Source organism: Balaenoptera musculus, chromosome 14, assembly GCF_009873245.2.
Source record: "Balaenoptera musculus isolate JJ_BM4_2016_0621 chromosome 14, mBalMus1.pri.v3, whole genome shotgun sequence".
Classification (NCBI taxonomy): domain Eukaryota; kingdom Metazoa; phylum Chordata; class Mammalia; order Artiodactyla; family Balaenopteridae; genus Balaenoptera; species Balaenoptera musculus.
In genome coordinates, this window is record NC_045798.1 from 22057354 (window position 1) to 22084555 (window position 27202).

The window sequence follows — 27202 nt, forward strand, 5'->3', positions numbered from 1 at the left end:
GGGCCTCGGTCTCCCCCTTTGGGCAGGCTGCTGACTGGCTGGGGCATCAGGGGCCCAGCCCCTGCTCCAGGCCCACTTCCTGAGTGACAGCTGTGGCAGCTGGCAGGAGACAGGCGCGAGGCAGCTCCTAATTGCTCTGGGCTCCCAGATCCCTGCCTCAGTCTGTCGCCTCTGATGAGATGCTTGACCGATTTGCCCAGGGCAGCCGCTCCTCCAGAAGAGGCCCCAAGTCCTGCCGGCCCGGGCATCGGCCAAGGGTGGGGGTGGGAGGAAGTTGCCTCTCCTTGCGGGCTCTGGCCATCTCTGGAGTGGGACGAGAGTGCCTCTCCTCTCTGCATTTCTTTGTGTGACATAAAGAGCTTGTGCATAAACTTCCATTTGAACAAGGAGCTGCACAGGTGCTGAAATGTGCAGACCTTGCGGGTGGGCTCTGCAGCCTCATCTGGCACACGGCATGTCCTCTGGGATCAGACCTGACAGAGAAACAGTGTGACCTCGGGCAAGTTGTTGGACTTCAGAGTCTTGGTGCCTCACCTGGGAATAAGTGTACCCATTTCTCAGGATGAGCACAGGAGGAGGATGACAGGGAAGGCACTGAGCCCGGGGTCCAGGGCAGAGCACAAACGTTCACCGTCACTGCTCCTGTGGTGTCTCAGAGGGGTCCTTGTGATGCCGGGGACCGGCAGCCTTTAGCACACCAGGCTGAGTTCTCAGGCTGGTGCCTACCTCCCTGTCTCCAGCTTCCCCGGGCCCTTCCCTCCCGCCCCCTCCCCTGCCCCTGCCCCTCCCCTGTTGTGGAAGCACCTCCAGGGCAAGGGCTGGAGATCAGACAACTGAACCCTCTGGCCCTCCCAAAGGGGTTCTCAGATCCTGACATCTCAAATTCTTTCTCAGGAGAAGCAAATTACTTACCTGGCTTCAATCATCCAGCCCAACATTTACCTATCTCCATGTGTGAGCTTCTGCCTCCACCTGCCACCATGCGGCCTGGGTGCTGCTTGTGTTTGCACACCTCCAGGGATGGGGAGCTCACTCCCCCCACCGCCAGGCAGGGCAAGCACTTGCTTATTCCCTGGCCTCTGGCTTTGTGCTCCAAGATCTCCCCTGTGCTGAGACAAGGCACTGAGGGCCCCCCAAAGGAGCACCTGCTTGTCACCTGGGAGATGGACAGTGCTGACCTGTGAGTAGCTCATCAGAGTGGTGCCCCCAGCACAGTGGGGATAGCGTGTAAGGATGGCACCTCGAGGCTGTGGGCAGAGGGCACTGTGGTAGCAGAGAGAGGGGGCAGGGGATGTGGGGGCCAGGCTTTTAGATGAGTGCTTACGGCCCCTAGTCCTGGGACTCAGCTGTGCAGGTTGGCCTGGCACTGAAACACGGGGCCATGAAACAGTGAGTCTGACGAGGGGAACGTGGGGGAGGTCCAGACTGGAGGCGCTGCCCAGGTAGAGGCTGGTTTTGCCGAAGTCCCTCCTCCCCTGCCCGCTTCCGATTCCGTAGGGAACAGGGCTATGATCTTTTGGAGTCCCTGATGTTGGGGACAGCGCACTAGGACGCCAGGGGTGGTGGGTGGAGGGACTTCCTTCTGAGCTGCTGAGTTAGGCCCCCAGCCCTGGCCCTGGTCAGACCCCACTCAAGGGGCCGCTAATGGGCCTCTGTGGCCTGAAGTGCCCTGGTCGTGTCGAGCCTAAGTGATGATAAAATCGACAGCAGTTTAATTGGTAATTTTAATCCTGGACAGAGCAGTAATGGCGTTACTAATTGGATTGTTAGAGATTTGTGCTTTATGGCTATGTAATTAGAAGAGCTATGGAGGGCCAGGGTGAACTGGGGGGCCATGCAGGGCCAGGGGCAGGGAGCAGCAGGTGGGGGGCACCCTTCCCTGGCTGGCGTTGGGTCACCACTGGGACCTCCTGCTCTTCTGCCGCTCCTTCCAAGCAGGGCTCCTGGGGCAGCTGAGTGGGGCGGGGGCAGCCAGGGTCTACACATGCCCCTCTCAGACCTGGGGTTCCATCGTGTCAAGAGGAGAGGAGGAGGCCTTGGCGAGCACGACACGAGGGGACCTATAAGTTCAAAGCTCAGTTCCCTATAGAACGGGGTAGAGGGGCTCCCTCAAGCCCAGCCCCTCCCTGTGCTCCCAGGGCTCTGGGGAATCAGAAAGAGGTCTTAGGTCCTCTCTCCCTGTTCAGTTCCCAGATGGGGAAACTGAGGCCCAGGGAGGGGAGGGGACAGCCTGTGTGTGCTCCACGCTGGCCTCATATGTGTGTCTGAGACTCACCAGCCCTGGAAACCGGCATTTGGTGGCTTTTCTGCACACACATCGCTGCCATTCTGCACCTGTGTGAGGGACACACGGGCTGACATCTGGAGCATGGAGAGGGGCGGAGGGGGGTCCAGCCCCACCCCAGGCATATGGGGCAGATGTTGTGAGGTGTCTTGTCAGGGGGGCAGGGTGGAGAATCCTTTGGATTGAGTTCACAAGAGGCTACAACGATTTCTGGCACTCAATAAACATTTGCTGGATTAATTAAGGAAATGAAGGGAAAAAAAGAAAAAAGAAAAGGGAGGGAGGGAGGACAGACAGACCATGGACAGAGGGCCTCTGTCCAATGTTAGGCCCTCCCATTGGTCCGCTAAACTACCACTGGTCACTTTCCTAACCTAGGCGTGGTTCCCTCCACCTTCTTCCAAAGGAGCACAATGTACCTCTCTCCTCACCTCTCTGCCCTCGACTCTTCCCCTTGCTTACCTGCTCCAGCTGCCTCACCTGGCAGAGTGCCAGGCACACTCCTGCCCCAGGGCCTTTGCACTTGCTGTGTTGTCTGCTAGAAATGCTCTCCCCCTAGACATCTTCATCGCTCACTCCTTCAGGTCTTTACTCAAAAGTCACCTTCCTGATGGGCTTTCCTTGGCCACACACTTGCTTAAAAAAACAAAGCAAAACACAAAGACAAACCACACCTATTCTCCCACTGCCCTGCTTTATTGTCCTGGCTTGCATTTACCACAACGTAACACACCGTGGACTTTCTTTTCTTGCCTGTTGCTGGATTTTGTTCACGGCTGCATCCCTAGTGTTGTGACATAGAGCAGATGCTCATACATAGTTGTTGAATGAATGAATAAATGAATGAATGAATGCAAAGTTGGAGGCTCCCTACTGAGGCAGCCCTGGGAGGTGAGGGCAGGTTGTGTGGGGGTGTGTTGTGCAGGTTGAGGGGGGCAGGAGGCTGACGTGGGGTGGGGTGGTGACTGAGACCTCCCAACTGTGAGCCTTCCCTCTGGCTCCCCACCCCCCAGCATGGCTCCATAAGGAGCAGTGCCCCAGCGACCTACATCAGCAAATTACTCGGCAGATGGGGGCTGGGGAGATAAAAATCTCCATCCTCCTGCCAAGTGCTCCACCTTGGTTCCCTCCACTTGCACGGCCATCAGCCTGACCCACACTCCCTTTCGGGTCACCCCATGGCCTCCAGCTGCCACTTTCGTGCTCCTCCCACTGGAATCGGCTACCTCTGGGGTGGGCTTTGGGACTCCAAGGAGACCCCTCCTCTGCTGGCCGCAGCTCCCTGTTCACAGGCAAGAGTCAGTGCCTGAAACCCCACCATCAGCACCAGGGTGGGTCCCTCCAGGGCGAGCGCCAGCCCACCTGCCTGGCCAGGCTGCCTCAGGCTTCTTCGTTGGGTGATGTATGGCTCAGTGGCCCTGCCAGGAAGCGACAGCAGATGGATGGGCAGTGCCGAGGGGTGGGCTCAGAGCCAGGAGTGGAGCGGGCAGTGGGGAGGCGCCTGGCTCTGGAGAAAGCCATTCCCGGAATGCCACCCTCCCTGACCTCGGGCAGGACAGGGAGTGCGGAGGGAGTTGTCTCCCGCCTGACTCACACTGTGGCCCTCGGTGTGGGGAAGTGCAGAGAGCTGGGGGGCCCTTGGCTCCTCCTGGCATCTCTCCAGGCCTCAGTTTCCTCCTCTGTAAAATGGCAATGAAGCACCCACTCGGAGGTTGCAGGGAGGATTACCTGAGAGAATGCTCCACGCACAGCCCCCGGACTCAGGGGCGCTCCCACTCCCAACCCTGTTAGGCCTGGTGCTGGGCCAGGAGGGGTTATCCCTAAAAGTCTGCTTCCTCCTCCCTGTGTCTCCCCCGACCCCCTCCCCCACCTTCCCTCTCCTGGCCTTTGGGAGAATTGCACAGCCAGAGATGTACAAGACCTTGGCAAATGTCTAGTTCAACCTCCCTCCAATTTTCCAGAGGGGAAAACTGAGGTCTTGAAGGAGGCAGGACCTGCCCAAGGTCAGGTGGGAGGGCTTGGGAGACCCCCTCATGAGGCAGGACCTGCCCAAGGTCAGGTGGGAGGGCTTGGGAGACCCCTCGTGGTGATTCCTGAAAGAAGTCGCCTCTCCACCCCGGGAGGGTGGGGCGCGAGGGGCTGGTGCCACTGCCCAGCAGGTGGGGAAGGACGGGCAGGACAGCGCTGGGCACAGGGAAGGGGGCCGGGAGGGCTGGTGCAGTTGCTGCGGCCGAGTCAGGATGCGCCAGACACCTCCGTGGGATCTGTCTGCATCCAAGGAGACCAGGACACTGGGCGGACGGACGGCGCGTCCTTGCTGGCTGGGCCTGGAGGAGGGCTGGGGAGTGGGGGGGTCATTCTGGGAACCAGGCTGCCTGTGGAGCCAGGTGGCATCTCCCGGCATCTGTTCACCTGCCCCGCTCCCCAGAGGAGCCCGGACTCCACGTGGGGCTCCTGACGGCTGTGGGTACGTGACATAGATGTACGTGGACAGGTCTGCTGGACGCATGAGGGATGTGGGCCTGCGCATGTGCGTCTGTAGCCAAGTGTGTGTGCACACGTGTGTGCCAGGGTGGATAGGCACGTGCAGGGGTCTGAGCACCTGGGCCCCTAGAAGCCAGGGCTGGGGCCCACATCACACGCGTCTGGGTGTGCAATGCACTTTGCATGTGTGGGCCTCTCTGGACACGCAAGCATGGATGAGGTGTGGGAGTACACAGGTGGGCGTGGGGAGAGACAGGTGTTCACTCGGCACCCACCAGGCCCCGCACAATTCGGCCTCAGCTTTGGTCCAAAGGAATTGTCAAATGGGGAAACTGAGGGCAGCAGCCTGCCTAAGGCCCCCAGGATTCCTGCCTGTAAATCCAGGAGAACCACCCGTGCCCCATCCTCCTCACAAGATGGGGCTCAGACAAGAAAGTGCACCCCCCAAGGTGAGAGATGGGAAAGGCTCTGCAGCAGATCATGGCAGCACTCTGGAATGTGACTCTTACTTTGGACTTGTTCTTCTGAGCAGAACCCCAGGGTTGGATGTGGCCTTTGAGGTCACCTGGGGAGCCCCTGCTGTTAAGTCGGGGGGGGTGGGGGGGCTGACAGCCGGGACCCTTGCAGAGGAGGGAGCCCCTGCTGGAGGGTCTCGTCCCCTCTCCGAGCCTCTATTTCCCCACTTGTAGAATGGAGAGGACCCCTCCTCCCGGGTCCCTGCTGGAGGGCTGGAGACCCAAGTCATCTCAGGGGCGAGGCAGTGGTCCTGCCATGCTCTCCTGCCGGTCTGGGAGGGGTGATGAGCCCAGGGTGGGGGAGGAGGGGGCTGAGGGATATGAGGCAGGGAGGCAGGCCTTCCAGTTCAGTTAGTGAAGGGATTTGTCATTTTAATGATGCGATATTTCTTGCCTGGCTCCTGTCTGTGGCAGCACGAAGGGGACAGCTGCCTCCCTGAATAAGTTGGTGTCCGTGCCAGTGGGGGCTGCCCTCGGACTCCCTCACCAAGCCAGGCTGAGGCTGGGGTCGAGGCTCAGATGCCAAGGTTCAAGGGGCCAGTGGCTCCCACACAACCTCGCCCCCAGCCCAGCTCTGCTTCTCCCTCTCTGTGTGACCTTGGGCAGGTCCTGTCCCGTCTCCAAGGCTTGGTTTCCTCATCTATAAAATGGAGCTAACGCGATCACCCCCCTGGCTTCTGCCACTGACCACTATTGGCTCCAGAATCTTTCACTCCCTCCCCTTTGCTGCCCCCTCCAGTCCCACCTGCCAGGGCCTGCTTCTGCTCCTGAATTTCTACAGACCCTCGGCAGGCCGCCCTCCCCCAGGAGCAGCGGGGTCTTTTTGAAGCGCCAACCTGGCTCTGGCTCCCCCTCATCCAGAGGCGAGCCCAAGCTGGCCTCGCCCCAGTCCCCAGCCTCCCTGGGCCCCCGCCCCATCCCGTCACCACGCCTGTCATTCTGAACCTGTCACAGCTGTGGGACCATCCCTTGCTTTTCTCACTTCTGGCCCTTTGTACAAGTTGCTCCTTCTGCCCTAGTCAGACCCATCACCCTGGTCCCTCGGGTCAGAGGCCTCCTCTGGCTTTCACAACTGCCCTCTATTTGCCCTGTGACCACACTTGTTACACTGGAGGGTGACAACTGGTTTCCTAATCTGTCTTGCCTGCTCTGTGTTCCAGCACATAGTAGGCCCTTGATAAACATGTGTTTGTTGAATGACTGAATGAGGGGCTGCGGAGCTGCCCTCCTGACCCTGGAGCACAGCTACAAGGATGTGGGTGGCAGCCACAGCGAGGGTGGCCCGGTGGGCGGCCCATCCATCAGGCTGGCGCGGTGCCTGACCAGATGGAGCCGAGCCCCTGGGGAGGGGAGAGGAGGAAGAGATCCATCACCCAACGGTCAGCCCGCGGGTGTGTGGGCGTGTTGCACCTGCCCCTCCACGGGACCCTCATCCATCACGCTGTCCCTGGGATGCTGGGATGGGGTGAGCAGGCTTGGCGGGGCTGGAGCCTGCAGGAAGTCTGCAGCTCTCTTAGCACTGGGGAGACGCCTGGATAAGGGCGGCAGAAGTAAAAAGTGGGGACCCTGGAGCCAGACCAATCTGCGTTTGAGTGACAGCTCCGGGCCTCACTTGTATGACCTTGGGCAAGTCTCTGGCCTCTGGGAGCCAATGTCCTCATCTGTAAAATGGGGACACAGCAGTGCCCCCTGACCCAGAAGAGGAGAGGATTCACAGAGATGAGGCACCGTGCTTGCCTCGCACCCCCCAGTCCTACCCCCGACCCCCAGCCCGGCCCCTGGCGGAGGAGGGGCAAAGCAGTGGTGGTGGCTTTGAGTGGCAGGGCCATCAGATTCAGGCAGAACTGGCTAACTGTCTGGGCCATCAGGGCGAAGGAGACGTTGATGGATGCTCCTCTGGGACAGAAGGGCTGGGGGTGGGGGTGGCTGAGTGACGACCAGGCCCCACAGTAAGTACAGCTCAGTTGACCCAACCAGCTGGCCGGGGGACATCGTGGCCTGGACTCTCCCAGCCCTCACCCGGTTTGCTGGGAGGTCACTGCCTCCCTCCCCCTCCTCCTCAGCATATTAATTATCAAAACAAATGCTTTCTGAGCCGTCATTTCACCTGAATTGCACAACGGCCTAGGGAGTGGGGCGAGATCCTTGGGCATTAAGAGCCTCATTCTAGGGACTTTCCTGGTGATCCAGTGGGTAAGACTCCACACTCCCAATACAGGGGTCCTGGGTGCGATCCCTGGTTGGGGAACTAGATCCCGCATGCATGTAGCAGCTAAGAGTTTGCATGCTGCAACTAAGACCCAGCGCAGCCTAAATAAATAAATAAATATTTGAAAAAAGAAAAGATCTTCATTTCACAGATGGGGGTGCCTGAGACCCATTCACCCAGCAGTTAAGTACTGAGCACCCACTCTGGGCCAGGCTCTGTGCTGGGCGCCAGGGAATCAGACAAGAAGGCTTCGGCCACATGCTTGCCCCACGCACCCTGGAAGTTACAGGACTGGGTTTTGCATCCCTCATGCTAGATACTGGGAATGCGGCAGACAGCATTCCGCTGTGGCGTGTGCTCCCTGGCAGCGATGGCACCCTCGGTGCCAGGCACAGTCTGCACTTAAAGTGCGTTCTCATTTAGTCATCCAAGGCAGACATCGGTGACCCTGTTTTCCAGCTTCGAAAACTGGAGCTCAGAGGGGTGACCTGACTTGCCTAGGCCCCCCCAGCTGGGAGGAGGAGGAGGGAGGCGCCCACATCTGCGCCTCAGACCTGCACTCACTCCATGTGGCCAGGGCCACACCGCGGCCCAGGGACAGGCTCAACGAGGAGAGCCTGGCGGGGGGGGCTCGTGAAAGAACCCGTGCCCCCCAACAGCACCGAGCTCAACCCTGCATCCCCAGCTCCTCCCCTGCTGTGGGGGTGAGGGCCAGCACCAGGACCCCCCTCCCAGAATCCAGCCCCAACCCGACAGCCCCTCCCAAAACGTTCCTGCCCCCGGGGCTTGTCCCCCTGCTGAGCCCCCTCAGGGGCTGGTGGCCACACCCAGGTCACATGAGGGCAGGACTTCTGTCCCACCCGCCTCTGGGCTGGGCCCGAGGGAGAGCCTCTCCTGGGAAGCTGAGCAGAACAGCCCAGGCGGAGGTAGAACGGGGTTTGCACCCCAGCTCCAAGTCACGTGGCCTCTCCGAGCCTCACTCTCCTACTGTCCCACAGGGGAGCGATGGTGACAGCACAGGGCTCTCATGCGGCCTCAAGACGCAGCCAGGACCGAAGCGGGAGCTGCTGCCATGAACTGGGCCTGGTGTGTAGGGTGGTGAACGTGTCCCTGCTGGGACGGCTGAGGATTAGAGACAGGCCAGGTGTGCCAAGGCCAACACGGATCACTGTTGTAGTAAATCTCATCTTCCTCGGGGCCTGGCCAGAGCAGACAGGGTCGGTGCTGGGGCGGGGGGGTGGGCCGGGCCTGCTCCCCTGACCCAGGCAGTGGGGCTGGACCGGCTGGGAGGAGCTGGAGGGCTGGGGAGGCGGGGCTGTGCTTGGCTTGTGCCGACCTACCCAGTGGAGCAGAGCCGGCTCTAATGAAGTGGGCCAGCCCCAGGCCGGCCCTGATTTCATGTCTCAGTGGCCACTTCCCAGCTGGTAAATGTCACTGGAGAGAGTAGATGTGGCACCTGGCATGGACCCAGTCTTGGGTGGGGGCGGGCAGTCTGCCGGAGGGGCCAGGGATGCCCATGGAATGCTGATGCTGGCCCAGGGCTCCCAGACCCTCCAGGCTCCCCCAAGTCCCAAAGGCTGTGCCCAGGCAGCTGCAGCTGTCACCCACTCAAGGATATTTGCAACCACCAGCCCCTCTCCTGCTGTCAACCCGTGAGGGCCCCAGCTTCAGGGCAGGGAGGGTTCTCTGTGGCTGGTCACACCCTGCCCCTCTCTTCATGGGAGGGGGGCAGTTCAGGGTGGTCTGGAGAGGGGCACAGCTGCCCAGGGCTCAGGAGTGGGAGCAGAGCTGTGGGAGAAGCCCTCCCTGCCCACAACAGCCCCTGCTGCCCTGAGCTGTCTCCTTTGATACCTGAATTAGGACGAGCTAATAGTGAAGAGCTATAACCACACAGCGGCAGGCCTTGTTTAATAAACTCTCGCTGTGGCAGGTGCTGGCTCAGAACCTGCTACCCATGATGACCCTGTGGTGGGCTGGGAACTGAATCGATCCTGCGGAAGAGGAATGTGGAGCTCGAAAGGCCAAGCCCTCTCCTCCGAGCAGCACTGTCCCCCACCAGCCCTGAGGTGCCACCCCCGGTCCTCGTGGGACCCTCTCTCTGCCCTGCTCCCCAACCCAGAGGGGATGGGGCCTGGCCCCCCCACCCCCCATCTGCCCTACATCCTCCTCCCCTCCCCATCGCCTGGGATCGCCAGGAGGCGGGAGGTGGGGTGGGGGTGGCCTGGGGTCAGGGGGTGTTGCTTTTCCCCTGTTCATCATGGGACTCTCAGCCCCCCTCAGCTTCCCGGCCCATGGGAGCCAGAGTGGGGGAGACGGGGGCGCACATCCTCTCCAGGTTTGGGAGGAGGAGCTGGGCCTCTTGGAGGACTGGAAAGCACGAGGGGCCGAGGGCGGGTGTTTCCCTGTGCACCGTTCCCTCCCCTGCCCTCCTCCCTTTTCTCTCCTTTTAGATCCTCCATCTCCAGGTCTGAGACCTGATAACCATGCCCAACCACCCCCCGCCTAGACCCCATAGTTCCTGGGTGCGAACACTCTTAAGTTGCCTCCGTGACAGGACGGGAGAGTGGGCTGGCGCCGGTTCTGCCACCGGAGGGTCAGACCCACCTGGAATGCTGTGACTTCCACGTCGTCGTCACTGCCGGGGGCCCCTCCGCCCAGCGGGAGCCACCCCTGAGTTATCCGCATCACCCGGCCCCCTTCCCTGACGAAGGACACCTCGGGGTGGGGCTCTGGCTCCCAGACTGCTGCCTTGCTGGGCCTCTCTACCCGACGCCCAGTACGAACTGGTTACAGCAGAGCTTGGCAAATGAGGGCACTGGGGTGGGGGCGACCCCTGGAGCCTAACGGCTTCCTGGAGGGGGGGAGCGGGGGGGGGCACAGCTCACGAATGCACCTCAAGGGGAGCACGCCTGCGCCCCCTGAGAGCTGCTCCCTGCTCCCCCTTCTCGCGTTTCCGGGGACCTTCCTACGTGGAGCGGGGAGCCTTGGCATCCCCAGCCACTCTCCCCTTTCCAGGGGAAAAAAGGGGGGGAGGAGAAAAAGCTGTATGGATACTTCGCCGCGTGTGCAGCTCAGAATAGTAATGTGCTTTCTCAAGGCAAACAGAACTCCCCAGGTGTTAATGCAAATTCACTCCAGTTAAGATGAAAGAGGGCCATTTCCCCCTTTGCCGGCTAATATGAAGGACTTAATAGATTCTGCCTCAGGAGCTCGGCTGGGAGCGGAAGGCTGGGGGAGGGGTGTGGGCGTGGACAAAGAAGGCGGGGTCCCCGTGGGTTTTAGAGCAGAGCACCTGTCACAGCAGGCCTGGCCGACGCTCACTCGGCTGCCCCAGCCACCACCTGGGCTGTCAGGAGCTGGACCTGCTGCCGGGCAGGAGGCTGCGGGGAAGCCCAGGTGGCAGTGCCAGGCCCCTGCAATGGTGCCCACTGCCCTTCACATTAACTCGGGGGCTGGCACCAGAACTGCCACTCCCCAGTTTGTGCCAGAGGAGACTGGAGCTGGGAGAGAGGATGGGGTGAGGCTGGCTGGCCCTGCAGGGTGCCTGGTTCAAGACCCGCTGCGCCGCGGGCTGTCCCTGTGGTATCCTGGGTCTGTCTTTTTTCAGCTCCCTGGAGGGTGAAACAGACCAGCCTGAGGAATTCTTTTAGAAATATGACATTCGTAGATGGCTGGAACTGGAAGGGGTCTGGGTTCCTCTGGTCCAAACTTGACCTACAGCCGAGGACAAGAGCGGAAGGGACCTTCTCAAGGCCACACGGCTGGAAGCAGGGAGCTGCTCTCCTGAAGCGCAGACTGGACCCCGACAGGCCAGGGTGGGACAATCAGTCTGGGTGGCTCTGCCAGCCACGGGCCCCTTCCTCCCATGGAGGGGAGCCCTTCTCCAGCCCAGACAATCCCAGACCACTCCAATTCTGCACACGCATTTCCCTCGGAATCACCCTCCCCTGGAAACTATGCAGGGCCAAGCTGGGCTGTTGCTGGGGAGGGTGGGGGGACTGGAAGGTGTCTCTGGATGAAGGGAGCTCCAAGGGGAGGGTGGGCGGCAGAGAGGCTGTCCCCACCAGTCCACTTCACTTGTTCTGGATTTAACTCCAATCCACTCTCGGGTAAATGGCACAGCAGGTGCCTACAAGGAGACACCTCCGCAGCCTTCTTCACTTTCGTTTACTGACTTAATTCCTTTGGATCAAAGGCTGCCCCTTCCTCCCTGAGCAGGCAGGCGGGGGAATTACATTATTTATATTGAAAATGGGCAAGATTCCATGGGGACTTCTTCCTTATGCCTGATAAGAGAAAATTAGGTCACCGCCGTGCCTGTCGCCGCCCCCGCCAACCCCGGCCCCAACCCCCGGCGTCTGCAGTGGGTTTTTATGGTCCAGGTGCCCACGGGCTCAGGGAGCTGCTCCAGGTGCAGGGCCAAGGGCTGCCCACCCAGCCACTCTCCCACCCTGAGCCTCCAGTAAATTATTGACCTGAGCAGCAGGTATTAATGTGACAAAGCCAGAACATCCTTTCCAGGCAGCCCCAGCCTGGGTTATCTATCATCTCCTGGGCTTTGCAGCTGGCACTGGGCAAACACAGTGAGGACAAATAGGCCAGATGCAGGTAATTAAGCTCCTGGTACAGGTGGAGGGATGGGGCCCATGTGGGGGCCACAGGTGGGCCTTGTCCCTCTTGACCTGGGGCTTCCTCTGGGTGTCCACTTGCTCTTTTTTCTGCTTCCTCCTGTAAGCCCCCCACCCCTCCAAAGGAAGCATCCAGAGAAAGAGTCACCTTCCCCTTGTGGCACTAGGCTTAGAGATTCCCAGGCATGATCGATCCCCACAAAACCCTATAAAACTCCCCTTTTAGATGAAGAGATTGCAGTGCCCAAAACTTAGGTAATTTGCCTAGACCACATGGCCGCTAAGTGACTGAAACCAGGTCTTTCTGAGTTCCAAGCTGGGGGCCCTGAGCCCCTCAGCTGTGTAGTTTCCTTAGCCCTCTGCATGGCTGGGTGTAAAGAAAAGATTTCATGTTTCTTTGTGTGTCCTGCTTCTGTTACTTGTAAATAACGGTGGTACTGCTACACATCCTCATCTCTTTTTCCTTAGAAATCTGAGTGTTTTTTGTGTCTGTTCTTCACGTTATCCTGACAACATCTCAGAGGTACCCAGAGGCGTCACTGCCAACCCTCGTTACAGAGGGGGAGCCAGGAGGCACAGAGCAAGCGTGCAGCTCCGGCTGCGGACCTCTCCAGGAGATGTCTTGATTTCTTTGGCTCAGAGGCAACATGCCAGGTGCTATTCTGGGGCTACTACCCCAGTGGGAAATGGGCATCAAGTGGGAACTGGGAGGGGACCCGGTGGGGGTTCCTCTGAGTCACAGCTCAGGTCCTGGCAGTGCTGAACGGCCCTGAGCCTTCTCCGTGTAAGCGAGCTCTGGACTCCCTACCAGCGCCGGGACTGTGGCCGCAGCATCCTGCTGTAATGCAGTAATGACAGGCTGCCAGGGAGTCCCGCCGCGGCCCAGGAGGGGAGAGGAGCCCTTGGCCTCTCTCAGCTGCCTGGGCTGTCTGAGACGGAGACGGAGAACACACAGACGGCTCGACTCTCTTCTCCAGACGCTCAAGAGATTAGATTAGACATGGTTGCAGCAATCTTCTCACCGATACCTTTCCCCCCAGAGCCTGGCTGCCAACTCGTCGTTATACGTGGGTGGCTCCCGACCCGCTCCTCCAAAGCGAAGGCTTCTGCGGTGGGCAGCCCTGGGGACGTCTGCCAGGTGCTCAGCTCAGGCAAGGACGACAGAAAAGGATGAAGTGCTGGCAGGAATGCCACTAAGGGACCCCATGGGGCTGGGCTGCAAATGCCACAATTAAATACCCAGGTCCGGCCTGCAGCTTTGGGTTTACAGCATGGTCAAAACAAACTAAAAACAAACCAAAAAAAGCAGAGGAGAATTCAACCTGTCTCCCCAATACCCAAATATCAGTATTATTAATTCTAACCCCACTGAATGGAGCCCTTGGGATCTGTGAGAGCCTTACTATCTTTTGGGGGTCAGGAGTTGGCTTTTTAAAAAAAAGTCAGGTAAAAATATTGTCTGGACAGCTTCAAATGACCAGTATTTATACAGTATTTTCTCTAGCTTGGACTACGTAGGAAATAAAACTATTTCCAATCACTGAAAATAACATAACCTACATTTAAGAAATGCAGCAGTTTCTGCACACCTGAAACTAACACAACATTGTAAATCAACAATACTTCAACTGAAAAAAATAATAAACGCAGCAGTTTCATATTATTCATCTAACAAAAAGTTGAATTAGTTACTAATTCTATACATTTAAAACAAAACATTGTTTAAAAACTTCAAAATTCTCTAGTTTTACAACTTCATATCTTTCCAAAATATATAAAAAGCTGGTTATATTTTACTCAAACTCTTGGAAAATTTTGTGTACTTTGATAGGCAGCCCTGTGGACCCTCAGAAGTCCTGAGAACACATTGTGCCACCTGAATCTCTATTTTAGGCTGCGTGATTTGGGATAGAATTATCCTATAGTAGTTTTGGTCTTAATAAAGGACTTTTGTTGACTAAAACAATAAAACCAGCAAAAAACCCCCAAAGCTCTGCAGTGGTAGTTCCCAACTCCAAGTGTGAATGGCATGTGGCCCTGTGACCACAGCGGGGCCTCATCTGTCCTGCAGGCTGTGCCTGGGCCCCCAGTGGCTCTGCATGCTGCCCAGCCCCCCTTCCAGAGCGGGAGTGCCTGGAGCGATTGCCCAGTGCGGCGCCCTAGTTTTCAGGTCTAGAATTGAGGACAGGCGAGGGGTGTGGGAAGGACATGGAGAGACTGGGACCCAGTACAGGGCCTGCCTCACGGGAAGCACGAGGGGTGCCCTGGCGAAGGCACAGTCGGGGTGCTGTCGTCAGCCCAGAAAAGGGGACCCTTTCACCACCAAAGACGTGGGGCTGAGCTGAGGTCCCGGACATCAGGGAGCCGCCACCCCCCAGCCCCAGTCACCACTTCAATGGCCAGAGCAACAAGCAAACTGAGGGAGCCCAAGACGAACTTTTTACAACTTAGAATTTTTATTAAAACAATCATTTAAATTACAACAATCCCCCAGAATAGAAAATAGCCTTCCCTGGTCTGGCCCTGACAGGAGGCCCCATAGGAAGAAGGGTGGTTTGACGTCTTTGAAAACGGGTGGATGGAGCTTCCCTGGAAGCCCAGAGGGGCCAGCCTGGCCCCCGGGCGGCTGGGAGAGGCCATCTCCCTGCCAAGGCCGCCCCCTCCAGGGGCCTGCAGGCCCCAGCCCGGTCAGCGGGCGAAGCTTAGCCAGTTGCAGGTTGTTAGCCTCAGGACTTGCGGTTTTGATTTGAAAGAGAAAAGAAAGGGAGAGAGAAACCTGTCCCCAAGACTACAGAACGCAATCACTCAGGAAGCGTTATGTAATGCCGCGGGGTGCTGTCCAGCAGGGCCCGGTGGGTGCGCGAATAACTGAATAACTGTGAGGACAGCACAGGGCAGAGCCGCTGGGGCTGAGGTGGAGCCTCAATCAGATCAACGAGGTGCCCTGTGCGGACCGGCCAGGGGCTGCCAGCGCAGCCTCGCTGAGTGTTACCAGCACGGTGCTTCTGCCCAAGGACCATCAGGAGCACTTCTAACGAAACAATCCGGGCAGGGCCCTGCTCTCAATGGAGGTCAGGGGCTTCCTTACTTAATAAGACCTAAGCCCGTTCACTTACAAATCACACAGTCACCTCGGCCATTGGCACACGCCCTGAAAACCAAGCTCTGCTTTCATTCCTTCTTCCACTGGGGCTCAAGATATTTCTGAGGGCCGCCATCCTCTCCGCCTGTTCATCTCTGGGAGGTACCTGCCAGCTCTCATCCCCAAGGAGAGCTGCCTTGTCCCTGCTGGAGCCCGGCTCCGCTGGCCCTCCAGAGTCGGCTCCCTCCACAGCTCAGATCCCAGCCGGCTGCCCTGTGGCTGCATGGCTCGGCATTCCCCAGACTTCAGACGTACACACAGCAGTTAAATAATAAAAAAACAAAGCCTGACAACATTGTTATAAATGACCACCATGCTCTGTGCCCACAGCCACTGTTACAGACTAAATGTGCGGGTCAGGGATGGGTGGTGAGCCTGAGGAAACAGCCTCACAACTGTCAGACCTTACGTTACAAACGTGGCCGGAGGACCCCCGCCAGGACCGTGTCTCAGGGGAAGAGGCCTCGGAGGGACAGAGAGACACAAGGGAACCTTCCAGCCACAGCCATTCATGCTTAGTGTCCTGATTCGGAGTCCCACCCTGCATGTCCTGAGGGGCCAGGGGGACACATAGGGCTGGCTTCCTCCGTGCAAGGTGACCCAAGAAGGTGGCGGCCAGCCCAGGACACCACTAGGTCAGCTTGACCATGGAATTTGGCAGGATCTCTGCGAGCGTCTCAGTTTCTCAAAACCACACAGGATTGCCAGAGGCCACCTCTGCCCTCGGGAAATCTCCAGGCCCTCCCACGCCTTCATTTAATACACATCTTCTCACTGGTTAGCACTTATCCCCGGCTCAGCACAGCAGCCTCATCAGAAGGATGTGAATGGCCTGGTGGGTCACAGCAGCACCACCAGCCATGGAGGAAGAAAGGGCAGGAAAGCGGCCCCAAACCAAGGAGTGAGTATGGGCCGTGGGGTGGCTTTGTGACCTGCTGCCACCCGGCATGGCCGGGGGTCGCGTGTCAGCGGGTGCAGAGCACTGACTGTGAGGGGTCACCTGCATCCCCACCCTCACACGGCCCAGGGGAGAACATAAAGCGAAGGGCTCTCAAGGAGACGAGGGCAACAGCCAAGGAGGCCCAGGTAGAGCCATGGGTGGGAGGGCCTTGCTGGCGTGTGGTCGGGAGGAAAGACGATTCAGATCAACGAGGCAGACTGGGGCCAGTGGAACTGGGTGTCGGGGCCTCAGAGCCCTACAGAGACCCCGGTCACGGCTGGGCTGCCAGGTGCTGACTAGAGTGACGGGGAGCCCCCCACCCCGCCTGCCGCCTGCAAGAGAGGCTATGGTTGCAGAGGGCCCCGCCTGCCTCCTGGACCCTGGCCTGAGGCGGCAGGAGAAAGGCAGCGAGCGTTCTGTAGGGTGCAGGTCCCTGCGCGGCTCTGCTGGCCTCCCAGGCCCTCTGCTGGCAGCCAGCCCTCCACCACAGCTTCTGCCGGGTCTTCCCCCAGGCACAGCTGCCTTTCCCATTCCCCACCAGCTGGCAGCCAGAGCGCTATCTCAGGGGTGCCTAGGCCGAGGAGCCGTCGCCTGGCTCGCTCTCCAATGACGTGTAGCAGGCAGGTTGCTGTAGGCCTGGGCTTGGGCGGCCATGCTTCTTCCCATGCCAGTTCCTCACCAGTGAAGGAGATGAATGTTCTGGAACCTCGAGGGGGTGAGGGAGGGATGGCACCAGCCTCCCGGTCTCCAGGGGGCCTGTGTACTTCACTTCCTACAGCCACTTCCCAGACAGGGCTGGGAGGTCAGCAGTGGACAGTAAGACACACACCCCAGGGCGCTTTGGACGAAGGAAGCACGGAATCCCACATTAGATAAGGAAAGACAAATACTCAAAAAACTTTAAAGACTCAGGTCAGGAGAACTAGAACCCCAAGAGAGATACTTCTGCAGGGTCATAGTTCAAGGCAATTGCACGTGAAGGGGGCTGGGCTCTCCGCTCAGCCAGGAAAAGCTCCAGAGAGCTCCCGAGGAAGCCCCCATCCAGCCTGCCTACGGACGGCTCCCTCGGTGTCAGGCCCATCCCATCGGTGCCGCGAGCAGAAGGGGCCAATCCTCGGGTGGCTGGGTCACCTGCTAGAGCTCTTCAAAGAAGGCCACTCGGGACTTGGCACTCTGCAGGGTGAGCTGCAAGGAAGCAGAGAAGAAGGTGAAAGGGGGGCTGGCTTTCAGCTCTTTCACAACAGGATGACCTCCTGCCTCCCGGACTAAACTCAAAGGTGGCTGGGAGTGAAAGGGAAGACAGTTCAAGTAGATGTTCAAGAAGCTGGTGGTCAATCCCAAGTAAGTTTCCAGATTTGCCCAGGAACTCAAATTAGGAGGTGACAAATGAGGACATGCCAGGAGGGATGGCTGGTGGGCAGAAGCATGTCAGCAGGAAAATGTCATCAATGTCGCCTTTTCACAGAGGGCAGGGGAACCCTGGGCATTTTAATAGATTCTCACATCCCCGTCTACAAAGGAGTCTCTACGATGCCTCTTGGTGTGCTGTCCGCGCTGGTGCCAGCCTGGGTGCTCATCCGCTCCAGGGCTCGAGGGCCAGCTCAGCGATGCAAGCGTCTCAGTCCTCATGCCCTGGGCACGCTGCTGGGGCAAGGAGACATGGCCTCGGGCAGGGCAGGCCTGTGTCAGGTGAGGAAGAGCTCGTCCTTTCCACTCCTGGCTCCCCAGGTGGCCCCAAAGCAGACTTGCCCGTGACCTGGCAGCTGAGGGGGGGTTTCCATCCACAAACTGGGAGGCAACGGGCTTTCCAGGTAGGGCTGGTTTAGGCAGGGAGGGCGCAGCACATGGGGCGGTGCTCTGGGCAGAAACTGTGAGGCCTTCCCAGGAATGCTGTCCTGAGCGGCACAAGCTTGAGAAGACGTGGAAGGGAGAGGGAGGATCGGCGGTGGAGCTCTCGGTTTGGCAGATAAAGCGACCTCCCAGGCTGCCAAACCCCAATCCCCCAACTCGGGAGGCCCCTTCCCAGGATCTCCCCAGACAGAAGCATCTGGCATGGGCGCCCCCCCAGTGCCCTGCTTCCTGCTCTACTCCCGAAATCAGTTACTTAGGTGAGACTGTGTGCTCCATATCCAGCTCTGGGATTTTGCTAAGGAGTGTTTTCAGGGAGGGGGGACACAGAGTGCGTACTGTTCATCTTCATACCCTCAAACCACTTAGCTTAGTGCTTTGCACATAGCAGGAGCTCAGTTTGTTGAGTGAATAAGATGTAGGTGATAATGATAACGAAATGGTGAGATGCATGGGAAAGTCGAGAACTCCACCTGGGGCTGAGAAGGCCCAGGCGCTAATTCCCCGTCACCAGCTCGCTGTGTAGCCTCAGTGGACACCCTTGACCTCTCTGAGCTGCTTTTCTCTGGAGTTAAACCATGGGGGCAGGCTGGATGGTCCGGCCCATTCCCTCGACCTCTGGCAGTCCCTGAATCCAAAGAGAGCTTGGCTCTCCAAAGGGTGGGGGAAGAAGACTCCAAACCAACCACTTCACCATCAAAGACACACAGCATCAGTACACTCAAAATGAGACAGCTTGAGAGCCAGCTCTTTAAATCCTGCCAAATCTTTTGGCCTTGAAGTTCCTGACTAACAAGCTAAATGCAGGGAGACATCTGAGCTCTTTTTTTCAGTGGAACCAATTTCAGAAACCCTTTGGAAAGCCCAGCTCCAACGGGAATGGAGAGAGCTTTCATTTCTTTGGTGAAAAGGAACTCCCTCTAGAAGGATGGGTTTCTCCCTAAACACAAGCAGAGGAGACGGGCCGGGAGTTACGTGCTCTGTGATAATGGGAACAAGGATGGTAATGGGAAGAAAGAAAGAGAGCCAGAGAGCCGCTGGGACAAAAAGGCTCTTGGGGGAGCGTGAATCAAAAGGCGTGAAACCCCGTGTCTCCACTCGGGTTCCTCGCACACTCCCGGGGAGACCTCAGGCTGGCTCCTCAGGGTACAGGGGACCTGCAGGGGATGGGGGCTCTGCCACAGCCCTTCCTTCCATACACTGAATCACTCACAGGCACAGCCAGACTGCCCGACCCAAAGCCCATCTGGGCGGTTGGGTGGTCCTGGGCAGGTCACTGACTCCCTCTGGTCTCAGTTCCCACCGAGAAGCAGGGGTGGTGGCAGCCCCTTCCTCACAGGGTGACGTGCGGGGGGACAGAAACTCTGTGGAGCGCTCGGTGCCGTGCCTGGCGCGCGGTGAAACGCTACAGCTGCTGTTACTAATAGCAGTGTCACGTCCCCCCTCCCCCAGCTCCGGCTCCTCTCCTTCCGGGGGGAGCAGGGCAGAGGGCAGGTTCGGAGGGGTGAGGGCGAAGGCAGGGTTCACAGCCTCTGAGGCAGGGAGAGCAGATGCCCCCGAGAGGCCTGGCCTCTTCCCCAGGCGCAGAGCCTGGGCTGTGGGGGCCTCCGAGAGCCTCCTGCCCGTGTGTGCAATGATGGCTCCAAGAATTCCTGGATCCTCCTACCGGAGCTGCGTGCTGGCTGTCCCCTCGAGGTGCCAGTGGAGGGTTTTGGCAGCTCTGGCAGCGCCAGACTCCAGTCACTTGAGCGTGTGCTTGTCGGGAGGCAAAGCCCTCTTCGGGTGGGCAACACACTGCCCTGGATCCCAGCCCACACTGACCTCTTATCTCGCAAGAGCAGCAGTCGCACCCCAGCCCAAGGAGAGGTGCGGCGCGAGATCGAACACTGGCCGTGCAGAGGCAGGAGAGCACCCTGGACGCGCAGCCTCGGCCAGAAGGCAGTACCGTGGTCTCCAGGCTGTTGGAGGGAAGGGCAGAGCCACCGGACAGAGGTGGCTGACGTGGCTGCTGACACCAAGGGCACTGGAGCATCCCACCTCGGCCCACAGGCAGACCTGGCTGCCCCGCTCCTGCCTTTCACCCTTTCTCTACAGTTTGTGGTGGTTCCAATTCCAACAGGAAGCCCGTCGTCAGAGGATAATCCCGCATGAGCTGACTGGCGCGCCTGCCCCACCTCCGCAGCGTCCCTCATCTCAGGCATCAGGACCTGCTCGTGCTGGAGCGCAGGTGGGGGAGCTGGGCAGTGAGGACGGTCCGTGGGGAGAAGCCTGGGCTTCTTTCTTCCACGTGGGGACTCAAGCCCAGGGGCAGGGAGGTTCCCCCTCAGGCACTGCCAGCTGCGCTCCCGGCCCGGCTCCGCCCCACACCCCAGCCCTCCCCTCACCTGTGGGATCCCTCACCACCTGCTCTTTCTAGAAAGCTCACTGACTGTCACATTGACCGTGTAGTCTCAGGCAGGAGGTATCCCTAAAGGAGGAGGGGAAGACTTAGAGGAAACGGCACAAAGCTAGCCCTTCATAAAGGGAACTGCCTCTGCAGGTCGTCTTCATAGACTCCTGGAAATCAGCTCACAAGCATCCTGGATTCCCGCCACCCTCTCCTACCCCAAGGTGTACAAGCCACGTCAGCGTTTGGTCCGTCTTCCTGCTCAGGGACGGGCCTGTCTCTCCGCACAGCGCAGCAAAGGGACCACAAAGATGACCCGCCACCCTGGGCCTCACATCCTGCGGTGTCACATGGTGAGAGCCGGAGTCAGCCGCGAGGGCCACCCACCACCCTGCAGCCCCTTCGGTGATCCAGCAACACCCATCATCACCCCAGACCCACTGCTCGGGGGGCAGCACCTCCAGGACTGGGGCGGTGCCGGGGGTGGGGGGACTCCCCAGGTGCACAGAACGTGGTTCTACGACCACGCTGCCATGCTGGGCAGACTCCGAATTTCAGTAGGTGGTGAAGCAGAAAGGCCTCAGAACGCGGACAGACAAGCAGGGCCTCTTCTGCTGCCTCATTCTGGGACCTGGCAAGTCTGGTCCACCTTCTCTGAATCCTTCTGAGGACACGCGGGTAGAGTTCTGCCCGAGCATGACTGGTGGCCACGTCTGCCCCTCACCGTCCAAAACTCCCCCTGGGTCCAGACAGGGGCGGCCAGGGAGTCCTGGCGGCCGCGTCCAGCCCCTCCGGGAGCTCTGCACCCCATGTTCCTCTCACCAGTTCCCTGAAGATGACAAAAGAACATGAAGTTTCCTCACCAGGCACGGGACTGACCCGCTTCTCTCTTGCAGCTGTCTCCTCACATCTGATTAAAATCCGCCGTGTGAATAATACAGGAGGAATTAAGTTCTCTCTTGACTGAACCGGCTGTTCAAGTCTGTCACTAATCCAGCTCCATTCTGAGGAGACAAACTTCCTTTCCTTTCTCGGCTGCATATCTGTATGGTGTGGTTTTCGTCTTCGGGGGGCTCTGGTCCACCTGTGGCCTGGCCCCTTCTTCCTGCCCAGCCTTGATAGACACAGCCTGGCAGAGTTCCCCCACAGCCACCTCCCCATCACACTGCCCGTTGTCTGTGACGGCCACCAGGCTGTGCAAGGGCAGGACGGGGAGCCTCCTGGCAGGGCGAGACCTCTTCACACCACCCGAGCTGTGTGCGGTATCACCGAACAGACACCTCCGCCAGCTAATGAATCAGATTCGGGAGACACTTCTGTCTCCTTAAAAAGACAGGAGGCTGGCTCCCCCAACCCTAGGGAAGGACTTGGTACCCAGCAGCCTCTCCTAAACCCGGGCATGCATGCAATATGCAGACTCATGGGCTCCCACTCACTGGGCGAGGGTTTCAGGCAGCCCATCTAGATACGAGGACCTGGCCTGCCCTTGAGAGAGGGCCCCAGGGTCTAGAGACAGCAAGCCTGGAAGCACCGAGACCAGCACCAGGCTCGCCGATCCTTCCTGGCCTGCTCTGCAGTGAAGGCTTCCAGCTACGAAGCTCCTCCAGCCTCACTCCCAGGAGTGCCCCCTGCTGGAAAACCACAGCCCCAGGCTGGCTGCCAGCTCCCTCCTTCCAGCTCTCCTCCAAAAGTCCTTTTGAGGGGGATTGCTTCCCAAAGTGAAGAGAGAAGAACTAAATGTATTCCGGCACAGAGCCTGCAGCAGCAAGGCTGTTTGATTAAGAATGAATTACACTTTCATCAGCACAGAGAAATTGATTCACAAGGCCGCACTGTGATAATCTTGTTCCTAAAGCAAAAGGGGGTGGGCGGGACACAGAGCCACTTCGGCTATCAATGATGAGAGAGAAGAAGCTCTACAATTAAGCTGGGAGAAGAAAACTAATCAGAGCGCCAGGATTCCTCCAACTAGTCTCTGGGGGACTCACCTCAATCCACTCATCCCGGGGGGAGAAGAGAAGAAGGGGTGGGGGAGTGTCTAATTCATTTTAAACAAAAAGACCCACAACGCTGAACCCATTTTAGATACTAACCTAATAACTCTAGGCGCTGAGACTCTGCTTGTCCCATAAAAATGCAGTGGAATTGAAATGCAAGCCCTAAAATCATGTTACACTTCCTCTCCACCACTACATATTGAGAACGAAGGAGCGGGGGAGGGCGCAGATACAAAAGGACAGGCAGATTCTCCACCAGGAGCAGGAAGGTGACAGCCAAATCCAGCAGCAGCAAATTCTAACATAATCTCTGGTTTGGGGTGTGATAAACATTCTCCTTCCAAATCAAAGCTGAGGGGGCAGGGCCGGTGAGGGGGGATGGCTGCTATAAACTGGTCAGATTAAGCTATTCTGCTGTCTTGCTAGTTGACAGCTTGTACCCAAATGCCATCTGGTGATGCGCATGGGGAGAGAGCTGTCCACACACTTATCCCTAAGCAGAGGTGGGATGAAGGGCCGAGTCCACCACAATTAACAAATCCAATTTGGTATCAGCTACTGTATCTGCTCTAGAGAGAAATATGCCTGGGAAAACCCAGAGGGTGCCTTTGGTTTATTAATCCTTTAGGGACCTAAAGTGGCAGAATGATGTCTGGAAACCGGTATCTGCCCATGTCTCAAGCTGCCCGTGTGATGCTGGCAGGGCCTCACTTCATTCTTCCACCTGGAAAATGGACGAATCGGCCTGATTCACCTCGCTGGGCAGGGGGAGGCTAACTGATGGGCACAGAGCACTGCACGAGCACTTCCGGGGAACGGGGCAGATAGACCGATGTCATTTCAAATTGCCAATATCAGAAGGGAAATCACAGCAAGGATCATAAGAATAGAACCTCGAGCCCGCAGAATGAGTTTGCATCCCGACCCTTCCCTCCCGCTGTTGCAGTGACAAATCAGGTACTGGAGGAAAGCTGCACTGAAACGTATCTTCAGTGCTGAGGGACCAAATGAGATGTCTTACTGCATCCAATAAGGCCCACTAATGTCCTCAGACACTTCCAAATGGTGGTAAAATACCCTAGAAAGGAGAGGCAGGTTTTGCACGCTCCTCAACGCCTCCCAAAGGGCAACTTCTTGACCAGGTAAAGCCCACCAACCAAAGGGAGGGACTGGATCGTGGTCTTTTGGCAAAGAGGCTGGTAGAATCTTCTACCTAGGGAGCTACCAGGAACAAGCAAGGAAACTGGAAGCGCTCGACAGTTAAGAGACGCGTGGACATTCAGTCTGCGTGAGGTGGGAGTGGCCTTCAAAGATGAGCCCAGGCGTCACGTCCAGGAGGAGGGCGCCCCGAGACCAGCCCATGCCCGCGACACCTCCCCCGAGCTTCCCACGGAGCCAGTGCCCTCTCTGCTGTGTTCTGCATCCACACCCGGTGCCTCTGCTGACCTCTGCTCCCCACTCCACTCCTGCTCCCCTTTCTTCTCCACCCCGCCCCCCACCTCTGCCCTGTTCTCACAAAGGGAAAGTTCTGGAGCCAGGGAGCCAAGGCAGGGGACGCTCCACCAGACACGCAGGGTTTCCGAAGCAGGCAGAGCCATGTGGGTCCCTGAGCGGGGTCTGGTGGTGCTGAACGTATTCACCACACGGGCAGCGCAGCCTGTGGAGCTGCCCCCGTCCAGGCAGGCGATGCTGATGGAGGTCACAAGGGAGGCCTGGCTGGTTGCTTTAACTGTGGGAGACGCCTTTCACGCATATTCACCCTCGCCCTGTGATTTATCACTTCCCTGGTGTTTTAAGTGCTCCACTTGACTGGGCCAGCCCTGCATCTCCAAAGGGAGTCCGTGTAAATTGAAGATGACATTGGACTTTTATGTCTTCCTGATCTGAGAGAGGCGCCTGGAGCTTCAGATAAATGTCGAGGCTCCTCATTCCTGCTCCTCCACCAGTGGAAACCACAGCTAGACCTCGATGGTTCACACCATTTACGAAAAAAATAAGCTTTCTAAGCTCTATGACCCCCAGGATTTCTCATTTGTCAACTGCCTTTGAAATCCTCTGCTTCTTCAGAGACCATGGGCACAAAAAACAAAGACAAGTTTCCCGGCGCTCAGACCAGCCCAGAATTGGGGAGTGAAGCTGTCCCTTGAGAGGGGATGAAGGGTGCGAACGTGTTGTCACCTCCAGAATGTGCTGCCCAGCTAAGTCACACCTGGCCACCACTCACTTCATCAGTGCAGTGGCTCTGAAGGCAAGAGGTTCAAGCCCAAGACACCGTGTCCCCCTCCCCCAGCCTCACTGCCAGACCCCACGCCCTCGCTCACAAGACCCAGAGTCCAGGAATACATGTCACGGTCACTCCCCCCAAGAATGCCACAAATCTACGTTCCCAAGCTTCTGATCACTAGCACTGCTCGGGACTCAGATGCGAATGCCAAACCAGTTGTACTGATTATCGATTGGGAGAAAATTGAAATGTGGAGTTAAGATTAGCAGGAGGAGAAAAATACACCCTTGCAAGTCCAAATCAGATAGTACAGTCAGCGGAGTTCATTCTGGCTTTTTAAAAGTTTCTACCTCTAAACACACGGAAACTAAAACACTTACTGGACACGCGTGTCACAAGTTGTGCACGTAACTGTGGTTCGGCCCAGGCTCACAAGCAGATTTGTTTCTTTATATAATTTTAAGCACTTGCTGAGTCCTTACAGTGAACTCACTAAATTCTCATAACAATCCTGAGGGGGAACGAACTGTTTTATTCCCTTTTTACAGGTGAGGACACTGACCCTTAACAGAAGGTAAGAATTTTAGAGATAGTAAGTGGCAGAGCAGCGGCAACCCCGGTGAAGCAAACTGGACTGCCTCTCAGCATTCCCATGGTAACCCGTGGGTAAACCCTTGTAATTATCTTAAGCGTCACCAGCCCCGGAGGGTCCTGCTGAGTCAGGGTCAGACACCGGCCTCGAGGTGAGGCAGGAGAGGACAGACAGCAAGGGGGAGGAGTACACCTGGATCGCGGGAGGTAGGAGAACCAGTCTTTCCTTGAAGAAATCTATGATCAAAAGATATGAAAAACAAAACAAAAATCAATGCAGGCTGGTTTGAACCAAGATTAATGACAAGTTTCAGGACAATGGAAACTCTCCAGTTCACCACCGGTCTGCATTTCTCATCCTGGACTTTCTAGATGGAGCTGTGCCCTTGACATTCTAGGTGCCCACACTTCAAAGCCCGCCGTGGTATTTCTCGTCAGCTAGGCTCACTTCAGCCCAGACCACAGCAGGCACAAGGCCAGAGCCGCCCCAGCACAACAGGTGACTGGCTGTCAGGCTTGGTCACTGGCCACAGGGACAACCAAAGTCTAGAAAGTGGAAAGTGCATCCAACTTCACATGTAGCAAAAGCTGCCACTATTTAATCTGGTGATACTAAGTCCGGCTGTATTAAGAGCCAACTCCATTTTATTAACCCTTGATTAATCAGAATTCTTGATTAACTGGAGCTTGGCAGCATACTTTGAAAACAAGTTCACATCAAGACACTAAAAAAAAAAGAAAAAAAAAAGGCTTCTGTGCATGTCCTAGGAGCGGTACACATTTGACTACAAATCAAACATCATTTGTCTATAATCACAGCTCAGTGGGAACGGACGGTCAGAACTGGGTCTCTGAAGAATTTAAGCGTTCTGAATCATTACAGAAAGAAGAGAGATGAAATCATATCAAGGTAGAACAGGACAGTCACATGCAGAGAATATCTGACAGAATAGACTAAAACAAAAAGGGACTTCCTGCGTGCCCCTGTGCTTGCCACGGGGTCCAGGAAGCCACAGTGGAGCCTCCCCGGGGTCCTCTGGGTGCCACGGGGTGATCCCTTGAGCAGAGGTGCCACCCTGCCGGCCCACTCCGTGCTCTTCACACTTGCCCGATGCGGAGCATGCGCCGCTCGGTGCTGGCGTGTTCAGCGCCAGCGTGTGGTATGAAAGCTGAAGAAACAGGAGCCCGCTAAACAAAAGTGTCACACACAAATTGTGGTTCACGCCACGGGTTCCTGGAACCACTGACAGATCGAATCCATCTTCTAATGAGATCCATCTGGGACTTTAATAGCAACCACAAATAGGATCTATCCTATGCCAGATCGCACTTTTTGGTACAGAGCTTCCAATGGGCTTATTTTATTCTAGGAGCAGAAAGCACGGTGAGGACACCAAAGGACACATCCCATGTGACTGTCAGGTGTCGGTGGGCTCGCTGGCGGGGGTACTACTGGGGAGCAGGCGAGGAGCAGAGGCAGGATGTTATTATTGCACGTAATAAATTCTCTCCACTGCCTAGGCCTGTTGGGAGAATAATGAACTGTTGCAGAAGGAAAGCAGCAATTATTCAATTAATTCACTCCACGAGCACTGACTGCCCGTCTGCTGGGTGCCCGGACTGCTCTGTCCCGACATGAGTTCACGGCGACTGCGACCGCGCCCCAGACTGCGGAGAAGCCCAGGCAGAGGTGGCCGTTAGCACGCCAGCGGACAGACAGTCCGCTTAGCCCGACTGCATATCAGACCCCTGTGCTATTGGTTTGCTGTACTTGAAAAGAGAATAGATGTGTACAGAAAGGGAGGCTCTAGAGGAAAATGAGGGAACACGGGCAGCCCCTTCATCCCACGACCAGAAGCTACCAGGTATGACTGCGGGTCTTCAGAGGCTGTCACCACATGAAAGGTCTTGATCTCGTGTTAAAGGCACCAGTCTTAAGAACGCCCAAATTGAC

At 57.5% G+C, this 27202-nt stretch overlaps 1 protein-coding gene across 3 annotated transcripts in view; it reads right to left on the bottom strand.

Annotated features, from left to right (window-relative positions):
- Positions 1-17075: 17075 nt before the first annotated feature.
- NF2 (neurofibromin 2) overlaps positions 17076-27202 on the bottom strand; it is an 81198-nt gene continuing 71071 nt past the window's right edge. For 2 of the 3 annotated variants that reach the window (XM_036822830.1, XM_036822831.1), the window contains one exon: positions 17076-17387. In XM_036822830.1, coding sequence (XP_036678725.1) covers positions 17337-17387 — 51 coding nt within the window. In that variant the 3' untranslated portion in view covers positions 17076-17336. Of the gene's footprint in view, positions 17388-25169; positions 25486-27202 lie in introns of those variants that run through there. The other variant, XM_036822832.1, reaches the window with a different exon arrangement.